Genomic DNA, 12,470 nt, shown 5'->3' on the forward strand with positions numbered 1-12,470 from the left:
GACTCTTTTGGTTAGTAATGTGTGTAATAAACACACATATTTGGAAAACTCGTACCAAAGGAGTACTTGAACAAAGGATGATAGGTAGTGATGTGCTGAGTAAACATATCATTACAGACCTGCGGAGAAGACGAACAATGGACCTGAAACTTGGGAAAGTTTTCCCCTGGAACGAATTAAAACTGTAAGTCTTGTGAACGTTGTGTGGACTCAAATGCTAGATTTTCCTCCTTGTTTCTCCTTTTTGTATGTGCTCATGGTTTTGTATATGTAATTGTATGTGTATGTGCATTTTATATGTAAACTTGTTTACTTTAAATAAAGTTAAAAAAAAAAAAAAAGAAAGGGAGGTTTTATGCGATACTACACAGAAATGGCGAGCGGTAAAAAGAGTATGCTGCTGTCCTCTTTAGCGGTCTATGGAGATGATTCGGAGCCTGACTCTGACCCTGAACAAGAAGAATCAGGGGGGCGTGTAGGAAGCCTTGTATATCGCTATGATGAGGATGACCTGAACCAAACTGTGGACCCAGAAGAAAAAGAGTCTGCAGATGAAGACGGCAGAGAAAACAACTCGGAAGTGGACGAATCTGACGAGGGGAGGGACGCAGATGACTTTGAGATCTCAGAAGCAGAAAAAAAGGACCCCAAGGAGCTAGTTGCTCCGTTTTCAGAAAAGGTGAGAAACATGTCACCTGACGAGATCAAGATCCCCCCCGAACCCCCCGGACGCTGCTCCAGCCATCTACAGGAGAAGATTCCCCAGCCAACATTTATATGTGGGGCCCATATGGTTTGGAAATGGGCTGAAAAATGGGCCCCATATAGGATTGTCCGCGGGTTCCGTAATGGCCCCATGTTAAATGCCCATATAGGTGTTATATTGGTAAAATCTAGGAACTAAATGGGCCCCAACTGGGCAACATACACAGAAACCCACCCGGGCCCCATCTTTCAATTTTTTTGTGGGTACCACGTGGGCACCACATAGGCTAAAAAGTGGGTTTTAAGTGGGATTGTCCGCGGGTTCCATAATGGCCCCATTTTATAAGCCCATCTTGGTGTTATATTGGTAAAATCTAGGAACTAAATGGGCCCCAACTGGGCAACATACACAGAAACCCACCCAGGCCCCATCTTTCAAGTTTTTTGTGGGTACCATGTGGGCACCACATAGGCTAAAAAGTGGGTTTTAAGTGGGATTGTCCGCGGGTTCCATAATGGCCCCATTTTATAAGCCCATCTTGGTTTTATATTGGTAAAATCTAGGAACTAAATGGGCCCCAACTGGGCAACATACACAGAAACCCACCCGGGCCCCATCTTTCAAGTTTTTTGTGGGTACCATGTGGGTTCCACATAGGCTAAAAAGTGGGTTTTAAGTGGGATTGTCCGCGGGTTCCATAATGGCCCCATGTTAAATGCCCATCTTGGTGTTATATTGGTAAAATCTGGGAACTAAATGGACCCCAACTGGGCAAAGTACTCAGAAACCCACCCGGGCCCCATTTTTCAAGTTCTTAGTGTGTACAACATGAGGAAAACATGAGCTAAAAAGTTGGAATGGCATTTTCAGTGGGTTCTGTAGTTGCATCTTACTTCTTGTTTGAATTGGCTAATTTCTGGCACTGGGCGGGTCCCATGTAGAAAAACAGCCACAAAATCAATTTAACAGACGGCCAATACGGCTTCTGTGACGCAAAGACACTAAATATATTAAAGCTGACTGCAAATAGAAACATCAAGAGGGGACACAAAACACATTTTGTTCACATTTATTTTGTCACACAACTGTGGGTTTAAGTAACTGTATTCCAAGGAGTGTGAACTTAAAAAACTAGAAATATCAAACTACATTCAAATTGCTTAGAGTTGGAACTGTAGCAACATGGGAAAAAATAAGAAGGGAAACTCAGAACCTTGTCTTGAATCAGCAGGGGTGTCTGTTATGTTTTTTTACAGAGCCGTTAGTCTATTTTGTCCCCTAGCAGCCCTCAGTCCTCCTCTGCCTCTAGCTCCAGTGAACCATTTGGAGAGAGCTTTCTCTGCTTCTTGCAGGTTGACTTTTGCAGTCAAAGAATTCTTCTTCAGTGCCTCTGCAAATGAAGAGGAAAAATGGGTAAGCCAAAGTAAAGGTAACCGTAGCTTACTTCCTTTGGTAATGATTTACAAAGAACAATGTTTATTTCACTTTCTTGCCTCAAATATATAAGATGGCACAATAACCAATCTCACTTACACTTTCAAACACTTTATTTAAAAAAGTGTCTCACGTGAAATTAACTTACCGTACACAACATTAAAGAGGCGCAAATCTCGGAACTTTTTCTTCCCATGTCGGCCAAGCAAGTTGTACTCCACGGCAAGCTCGGGTGATATGAGGAATTTCATCATTCTCCTTGTAGCATCATCTACACTTGTTCCCCCTATATCTGCTACCATGGCAACCTGAGGGGAACATACAAAAAGGACAGATTAGATACTGGCATCTGGGTAGGATGCCTCCCTGGGGAGGTGTTTTGGGCACATCCAACCAGGAAGAGACCCAGAGGAACACCCAGGACATGCTAAAGGGACTATGTTTCTCTGCTGGCCTGGAAATGCCTTGGGATTCCGCTGGAGGAGCAGGGCCAAGTGACTGGAGAGAGCGAAGTCTGGGCCTCTCTACTTAGTACCGGATTGGGTCACAGGGGGAGCAGCCTAAGCTTAAGATAATGGACCAGGAATGGAGGATAAATGGACGCTTTACATATTACTTAATGTTAATTGTGTGGAGATAAAAAAATACTACACAGCAAAATCTCCAGTGTTAAATTAACACTGGAGAGTGTCTATATGGGTCCACACCTCTGAGTGTTAAATACAACACTGTTGAGTGTTAAATTAACACTTTTGACAGTGTTATATGTTTAAAAGTAACCTAGTCAGTTTTGAAGATTAACAATGGCTAACACTGAGCAGTGCTGATTTTCTAACACTGGAAAATAACTCAAAATGTTAGAAATATTCCAGTACCGTCATGGACAACCACCATGGTGGAAAACCAAAACAGCAAAAGTAAGAGGGAATTCATGACGATGTTTACGTGAAGCGAAATTTTCAGTGTAGTTTGGATCTTCTTTTGCTGCTGGTTCAGTCAATATTGTTTGGAGAAAGATAAAACCTGCAGCTTCAGAATCTAGCACAAAAAACACAAAGTGCCGTCGGCTGAGAAAGGCCACATCTCACTGATTCTGATCTGTCGGCGGGTCCGCGCTTTGTGTTTACATTTTTGTGCAGAATGCGTGTGCCTGCTCTCATTTACTTTCTCCAAACTAAAATAGGTTTTATTTGATAAATCTATAATCAAAACTAGAGATGGACCGATCCGATATTACGTATCGGTATCGGTCCGATACTGACCTAAATTACTGGATCGGATATCGGAGAAAAATAAAAAATGTAATCCGATCCATTAAATATCACGAAAGCACCTCACAAAACTTGCAACACGCCGTAACTCACCTCAGAACGTTAGCACGTCTGAGCAGTATGCATCACGTGATAGAGTGGCTGTGGCATGTAGGACCTGTCGGTGGTCTGGATAGCATTTGGAGCTTCGCTAGCAATCCGGCATTTCATCTCCGACAAAGTTATCCCCGAGAGAAGTAAAGCAAGTGTGTAAGTCCATCTCTGAATGTTTGTAAAGCATTCCTGCGTTAAGCTTAACAAGCGATATATGGAGCGACTGCCTCTCCTGCTGCTACTTCAATCATGAAACTGCTTAATGATCAGCTGATCGGCTTTTCTGTGCGAGTCCGTCTCTTTTGTTTGTTTTTGGCCCACTTTGCACCAGAAAGAGGAAACCAGCGGCTGAACAACAGCAGCACGTTTAAGCTTGATCAGCTGTTGTTAGAATTTATTTAATATTACTTTCTACTCGAGGATCTTTTTCTACGTAGCTGACGCTGGTAACTGTGCAGGGGCGGATCTAGCAAAGTTTAGCCAGGGGGGTCGATAGATATTAACAGGGAAAAGGGGGCACAAAGACATACTTTTCTTTCTTATTCTCATTTAAAATGTCTAGCTTTTAATAAATAATTATCTGACACCCAAAGTTTTAATTTGATGTAAAATGAATAGAAGTCAATTACTGTATATAGTGACTATTAAGTCTAATATATATACCCTAGTAAGCTATAGTACTTTTTACTTTGGGAAGGTACCATCTGTGCAGTCTGCAATTTTGTTGAAGAAAGATGTTGAATCTATTTAATATTTCTTGAAAAATAATTGATTTCTGTGCATTTTTTTTCACACTGCATCAAATTAAGGTTGATTACGTCGATTAAGCATCATGAGGTGGAGCGTGAGGGGTGGTTCCTTATTTTTTATTTATTTATTTTTGTTGTTGCTGGGAGTTGGAACCCTATTAGTTAGGTTGCTTAATATTTACGCTAAGTACTCTTTAAAATACCAGAATAGGGAGGATGGTGTAGGTTTAAGTTTATTAGATTGATCAGTATTGCTGAACTATGAAACATTTTTTTTTGCATACAGGTATAACAGATTAGCTTTAGTGTAGTTGTTGTTTTAAACTTGAGTATGAACTTATACAAAATGCAGCAAGATATTAAAAAAAACAAGTTTTGCTGATTAAAAAACACTATATCGGATTCATATCGGTATCGGCAGATATCCAAATTTGTGATATCGGTATCGGTATCGGACATAAAAAAGTGGTATCGTGCCATCTCTAATCAAAACCCACCCCTATTCCTTACCCCTTTATCATTTATCCATAATGTTAAGCAGGACACCTGTGAATATTTTGTTGTTTTAGCTGTAAAAGTGTCATAAAATCAGCTGTGAGTGTGTGTGCTTTTATCCCTTTTTTCAGGATTACTTCTACTTTCCACATCTGCTAGGTTTTTTTCTCTACTGTATACTATAAGAGTGTCATCGGGGATTAATAACAGAAAAGGGCAAAAAACAAACTTGAAATTTTACTGTTTTTTTAACTGAAAAAGGGACTCATAATGTACATGAATAAAAGATTTAGAATAGGCAATTTGAATTATTAATTGTAAAACAGAACAAAAACAATTTTGTGACCTTTGGCCCTGTGGTTTGTTTTTGGGCATCTCTTTTCTTCTAAATAAGTCCAGCTGTGTTGGGCCCCTGGTAGAGCTCTGGTTGGAAGAGACAGGTTGGAAAAACCTGTCATCGGCGACGGGTTGGGGGCTAAAAGGTTAAAATAAATAGGAACTGGCCAGAATTTGCATAAACTATCATAGCAGAACAAATATAAGAAATCTACCCGTTATCAAAATCAGAATCAAATGCTTCATTAGAATAAAAAAATGTAACTTTCTGGAAGGTAAACATGTGGTATAAAAGTAACATCTCAGAAAAAATATATATATATCATAGCAACAGAAAGACATGGTAGCAGATGTGATGGTCTCTGGCCTGCTTTGCTGCCTCAGGACCAGTAAGACTTGCTGTGTTAAATGAAACCAATTATGCTGTATACCAAAAAAAATCATGAAGGAGAATGTCTTTCAGAAAATATATCAAAGAATGTTTTCTGACTACTGTATAAAGAACAGTGGCAAGCAGAATGGGGAGGGAAAAAAAACTTACTACAGCAGACATACGACTGGAGTCCTCCAGTTTTCCATTAAGAGCCTCAACATCGTCTTGGGTTTTAAGAGGTAAAACAACCCCTTCAGGGACCTCCGTAACTGAACCGTTTTTCTGATTCAGCAAGGCATTTAACATCTTGCTATGAACCAGTTGAGTCTCCTTCACGTCCTCTAAAATGGCAAGTACTTTCGAGAACATGGCTTCACAAGTAGGGCTGGCGACACTCCGGGCAGTGGGGCTGGCGGCACTCCGGGCAGTGGGGCTGGCGGCACTCCGGGCAGCGGGGCTGGCGACTACACTATTGTTTTTTCCAGAGGGTCGCTTAAGGAGTTGTTCTGGAGGCGTGGGTGGAAGTTCCTCATCTGAATCAGAAGGCTCACTTGATTCAGTGTGGCTGCTCAGTTGATTGATCGGTTTAACACTTGGCCTAGAAAGGTTAAGCACAGAACATTTATGACACTGCAGGAAATAAACTTCATCTTGTTTGTATGCTATTACCACTTACTTTCTTTTTCTTAAGCCATTCTCATTGTCCGTCAAGTCTGATGAATACTCTGCTTGATGCAACTTTGCCCTGGCATTTGCATAAGTTGCTATAACATAAATTGTACAGAATACAACATGTAAGATACAATGTAAAGAAGAAATAAATCTGCAAAAACAATGACAATGAAAAAATGGTTTCCAGTAGAATAGAATAGAATAATCCTTTAATTGTCCCACAAGGGGAAATTTGGTTGTAACAGCAGCCAGGAAGACACATATACAAACAAACAGTACACAGGACACAGAACAGAAACATACAATAATACAGTAATACAGGGCCTTACATTTTCAAAAGCCTCCAAGTAAAAAAAAAAAGTTCATGTATAAACTTTTAAAGAAAAGGAAATACAGATGTAGTGTACAAATAAAGTCAAACTTACCTGCATTTCCCATGACACGGACATTGCAGAGTATCCAGTTGCTGGTTGGTGGTGTTCCTTCCTTTACAGCCTTTGTCACATTCACCAATGAGGCAGGAGGCCACCAGCATAATTTTCTCTCTGCGTCATGGAACCACTCTGATGGAATGATGTCTACCTTCTTGCAGCCATCAGAGTCAACTTCATCCACAAACTCGACCACACTGAATGAAGACATCCTGTAAACGCCATTGAGTTACATGCTGTGTAGCTGAGGCAAAGCTACAAATGCATTACGAAAAGGTAACAAAATAATTGGTTTTGTAAATTTAGTTACAGGAGCACTAGCAAGATGACCTGACAGTTTTGACAACAAATGTACACCCAGAGATGTTGAATCAATAGGGTAGTTAAAAAACGCTGTTACAGTCTCAAACAGTTCAAACAAAACATGTATTTCTCCGATGAACAGCACAATGTTCCGCACAACTGCAACTTTGCCTTCAAGATCAAAACAATTTGTTCCATTGGAGGTGGAGATTATTTGATTTCCATGTCTGTACATCTTGTACTGAAAAGAATGATGGACAAAAAATTCAGTCATCATAGGTCCAGATGTATGTGGCTGTGTGAGTACACCCTCTGGCATTTTGCAAGACCTGTGAGGATACAATTGCTTTTCACAAACTCGTCTGACAATTTGCTGTACAGGATCCTGTGGTCTTCTCACCATCTTTTTTAACTGTCCCAAATAATTCTCAAATGGAAAACATGAAACCAAATCCAGAGGGCCATACTTTGTAGCATCATCTGCTAGGTGCAAAAGACTGTGTGTATTGTTAACTAAGAATTTAGTCCCATAAATCTTAGCAAAGTTGGCAACAAAGCATCTCAATAAATTTTTTGCATAATAACAGTACTCTTTACACAAAGGAGACAAAAGTATCCTCATAGCAGATGACAAAACCAGGAAGTTCTTGTACTGTGGATTGCACAGTTTCTGGAAAAGCACGACTGGTCCAGTATACAACAAAAATTGTCTTAATTCTGTAGCTTTCCATTGTCTGTACTCCATTAGGGACCGTGGCTTTCTGGAAAACGTGCGTGGCAGACTTTGCCTACACTGTTTTAAGTGATCTGAAATGGCAGACAGAGTAGAAGTAGGAACCCGACACTGCAATGGTCCCTTAATCCACAGGGCAAGTAATTTACGTACAATACCCAAGCAAATTAAATGCATATAGTCTAAGGGAAATGTATCAGTTTTCAGTTCATGTTGATTTATCATTTTCAGTTCTGACAATACTGCACTTTCAAGACCAAAATGGTAGTAACTTCCCCTGCCAATCTGTTTCACTTCACAGTCTTTTAATGTACTGAGCAAAGTTCTGGGATCCTTTGGCAAATCTAGACCAAGCTCCAAAAGTATGGTTAAGAGCTCTGACAACACAGAATGAGACACATTTCGGTTTGCTGCCCATTCAGCAAGTTTCCTCTTAGCATCAGAGTTTGACTCCACATCAGGAAAGTCACAGTTTTGTTCTTCATCCGCTTCACTATCCATGTAAAAGTCATTACTATTAAAATCCAGAGGTAAATCTTCATCCAAGCTGTTACTCGAATATTCCTCTACATTGTCCTCTGCCTTGTTGATAGTCTCATCTTTATTTTCTATATCTTCAATATTTTCCACTGCTTCATCCACAATCGAATGTTTGTTCGCCACATCTTCAGTGTATTGCAAAGCCTGGTCCACAGCCTTCTCTGCAAGTTCCACAGCATCTAAAGCAAGGCTCTGTAAATGCTGCTGAACTATAACTTTAATTCTCCTTCTCCTCGTCCGTGATTTGGCAAGAAGGTAATCCATTTCACTAAAATACACAGAAGATTGTGTGCAGAATAGAAGTGTGAGCCATTTTCACACATACAGCAATCCAAAAAATTGCAGAAGATATTCTGAAGAGGAATACAGTAGCCTGCAAAAGTATTCACCCCCCTTGAACTTTTCCACATTTTGTCACATTGCAGACACAAGCAGGAATCATTTTTATTGGAATTCCATGTGAAAGACCAACACAAAGTGGTGTACACGTGAAAGTGGAATGAAAGTCATACATGATTCCAAACATTTTTTTACAAATACATAACTGCAAAGTGGGGTGTGCGTAATTATTCAGCCCCCTTTGGTCTGAGTGCAGTCAGTTGCCCATAGACACTGCCTGATGAGTGCTAATGACTAAATAGAGTGCACCTGTGTGTAATCTAATGTCAGTACAAATACAGTTGCTCTGTGACGGCCTCAGAGGTTGTCTAAGAGAATATTGGGAGCAACAACACCATGAAGTCCAAAGAACACACCAGACAAGTCAGGGATGAAGTTATTGAGAAATTTAGAGCAGGTTTGGGCTACAAAAAAATTTCCCAAGCCTTGAACATCCCACGGAGCACTGTTCAAGTGATCATTCAGAAATGGAAGGAGTATGGCACAACCGTAAACCTACCAAGACAAGGCCATCCACCTAAACTCAGGCCGAACAAGGAGGGCGCTGCAGAGAAAGAGAGAAATGCAGCCAAGAGGCCCATGGTGACTCTGGACGAGCTGCAGAGATCTACAGCTCAGGTGGGGGAATCTGTCCATAGGACAACTATTAGTCGTGCACTGCACAAAGTTGGCCTTTATGGAAGAGTGGCAAGAAGAAAGCCATTGTTAACAGAAAACCAGAAGAACTCCCGTTTGCAGTTTGCCACAAGCCATGTGGGGGACACAGCAAACATGTGGAAGAAGATACTCTGGACAGATGAGACCAAAAATGGAACTTTTTGGCCAAAATGCAAAACGCTTTGTGTGGCGGAAAACTAACACTGCACACACTCTGAACACACCATCCCCACTATTGGTCTTTCACGTGGGATTCCAATAAAATTGATTCATGTTTGTGGCTGTAATGTGACAAAATGTGGAAAAGTTCAAGGGGGCCGAATACTTTTGGAAGCCACTGTATTTGGAAACATTGTTTGTAAAAAACACTTCAGCCAGAGTGGAGATTTTCCATCAATCTACACTGTAAAATGTATAAATCAGCAAGTGATAAATTATCACTGTTGCTAGTATTTTCTCAAAGAGTTGTATGTGATAGAAATTGCTGTTTATAGTCCTTCTGTACATCTGCATGTTGCTTCCCAATTAAAATCTATAATTGTGGGGATTCATATTCATGTGATACTTATAACAACAGTTATCAAGTATACCAATTTAACTTTGCTGATGTGCTTGAAGGAAAATGGTTATTTCCATGTATTTCCCTATTCTGCCTTTAATTTTGAGGAGTTCCTTCTAGCTGTTACAGTGCTATGGGCTCAAAATGTGGTCATAAATATTTTGTACTTGTAAATCAGGATTTGTATGTGTAAAAAAGATTTGTGTGTGTGTGTGTGTGTGTGTGTGTGTGTGTGTGTGTGTGTGTGTGTGTGTGTGTAAAAAGAATTTGTGTGTGCGTAAAAAAGATTTGTGTGCTGACTTAGCCAAAAAAACCCTGCAAGTTACAAGTATGAATTTTGACCCTATTTTTCTTCCTTTCATCTGATTGGTCAATGTCATGTCACAAATGTAACAATCCAATCAGAGAACAGATGGGTTTGGCTGTCGGAGGGGCGCTTTTTTGAACTGCAGGTCTTTGAAGGGAATAAATGCCCTTTTACATGCCAACCCAGCGTTTTCCTTCATCACCACGAAGGAAAACAGTCTGTGGTCGTCCGACTTTGGTGATTTTTGTGTCACAGGTCTACGTGCTTAATACAGGGACTTCCACAGCCTTTTCAACAGCGCTGCGGGGGGGGGGGGCAGTGTTTTGGAAATGACAGTCTTCATTACAAAGCTTTCTCCATTATGAATTAGCATACATGTTTTTATTGAACATTTGAAGAACTAGCAAAAAAAACCAGAAACTCTTGTAGAGGACATAAAGTCAGAGATAGAAACGACAAGGAGCAGGTGCATCTAGTACAGGTAGAGCTGCTGCAAAAACCCACAGAGCCCAGCAGCCAGTGCTACAAATTCTGGATCCTTTGCTTTTAGTTAGCAGTTAGCATTAGCAGCACATCCTGCGTCTGATATGAAAGCACTTTTATGCTGCGCACTGTGACTCACAGCAATGGTCCCGGGTCAGCCCTGACTTTGTGTTAAACTAATCCTAAAGTAATAATGGTATTTCTAACCAGTGATATACCACAACTTTATCCTTTCAACAGCTGCTGAAAGTTAGGTGACCTAGCTGCTATCGGATATTTATATAGAGATCCTCCAGCTTCAAACTATATCACCCTTCAAGGACCTGCAGTTCGAAAAAGCTCCCCTCCGACAGCCAAACCCATTTGTTCTCTGATTGGATTGTTACATTTGTGATTGACATGACATTGACCAATCAGATGAAAGGAAGAAAAATAGGGTCAAAATTCGTACTTGTAACGTGCAGGGTTTTTTTGGCCACACACAAATTCTTTTTACACATACAAATCTTTTTTACACACACAAATCTTTTTTTTACACACACACAAATCCTGATTTACAAGTACAAAATATTTATGACCACATTTTGAGCCCATACAGTGCACCTAAAACAAAAAATCTGCAGTGATTTACATTTGTTGAATGATCAATTTTGTAAATTAACAGTCTGTTTGTGTGCACAGCTTACAAAACTGTACTGTAAGGCATGCTCTGATTGCATGCTAAAATGTTGTTGCTTAAAAATAAAATCTGTAATACATTATGCTGATGTTCTTAATTATCAAGACTTATTAAAAAGTAGATACACAATTTCTATAGAATGGAAAACAACTCAGTTAATTTTTGTTCCTATGAATACCAGCATCTTAAACAACTCCAACAACTATGACGAAAAACGCTTTCCTGCTCCCCTCACCATCCGCTGATTAACACTGAGCTGCTGCTGTCAACACCATCAAACTTATTTAATGTTTAATGTTATGTTATTTTTAAATCTTTACCAAAGCTTAACAACTATGGATGCTCACACCTGGTGTTAAAAAAAACTGTTAGAAATTACAGGAGTAATTTCTTTTTCTTTTTTTTTTAAACGACACTGCATTTTTATTGGTTACCATGTTTATTACCACTTTTATCAGTAAAAACCTTCCTATAAAGTATAGATTTCAATTCAATTCACCTTAATGAGCTGCACTACTTACAGTCCTGTGAGCTCTGGTTACTGACAGCAGGTGTGAATGTTTGGAGTCCTAAACTCAGAGATTAGAATAACAAGGGAATGTAAAATGTTTTGATGCACCTGACAGCAGCAGCTCAGAGAGAACTCCAATTGTGAGGGGAGGAGCAAAACTGTCAGAGTTGTGGGACATGTGAAGAGAGCACTGTTGGCATTATGTTAGCACAAAACATTGAAATTTCAATAGATGTCTAATTATGAAATTGGTCATTGACTCCTGCAGCTAAATAAACATTTATACCGATTACCAGAAGAAAAAAAAATAGTAATGCACTCCTTTCACAGATGTCCCATTAACCATCACTTTTCAAAATAATCCGTTCAAGCTATTGAATATGGCTAATAAGTAATACAAATAATATGAAAATGACTTACATGTCAAAGATGGTGTTTGAGATCCCAAAGAATCTAAATGTCATAAGGAAATAAAAGAAAGTACATGAGAAAGAAAAAGTTGCAAACGTTTCCATTTTTTCCAGGATAATTCAATATAGGAGATTTACTTACTAATCCACAAAATGAACAGTGTAATTATAAGTTTGAAATGCACTGCAAGTGTTTATATGGTAAACTGATCAACTCCAACAGCAAACACTGGCAGTGCAAAAATGTACCTAACTAGCTGACAGACTTTAAAGTCACGGGAAGATATATATATAAATGGTGACATATCCCAGAACAAATCTGAACATAA

The 12,470-nt window shown here is 39.7% G+C and overlaps 2 protein-coding genes across 2 annotated transcripts; both read right to left on the reverse strand.

The window, feature by feature from the left end:
* Positions 1–1,956: 1,956 nt before the first annotated feature.
* LOC147327060 (uncharacterized) lies at positions 1,957–12,246 on the reverse strand. The gene is made up of 6 exons (XM_086294678.1): positions 12,152–12,246; positions 6,555–6,772; positions 6,134–6,221; positions 5,626–6,055; positions 2,289–2,448; positions 1,957–2,096 (listed from the first exon to the last, which is right to left on the reverse strand). The coding sequence occupies exons 1-6, from the start codon at positions 12,244–12,246 to the stop codon at positions 1,957–1,959; spliced, it is 1,131 nt and encodes a 376-aa protein (XP_086150804.1).
* Positions 6,790–8,400, reverse strand: LOC147327061 (uncharacterized). The gene has a single exon (XM_086297337.1). It carries the CDS (start codon positions 8,398–8,400, stop codon positions 6,790–6,792), a length of 1,611 nt encoding a protein of 536 aa, XP_086153463.1.
* Positions 12,247–12,470: the final 224 nt, after the last annotated feature.

Source organism: Aulonocara sp. 'chitande type north' Nkhata Bay, linkage group LG6, assembly GCF_057382095.1.
Source record: "Aulonocara sp. 'chitande type north' Nkhata Bay isolate Kocher_YH1m ecotype deep benthic linkage group LG6, A_spYH_male_GT1.1, whole genome shotgun sequence".
In the NCBI taxonomy this organism is placed as follows: domain Eukaryota; kingdom Metazoa; phylum Chordata; class Actinopteri; order Cichliformes; family Cichlidae; genus Aulonocara; species Aulonocara sp. 'chitande type north' Nkhata Bay.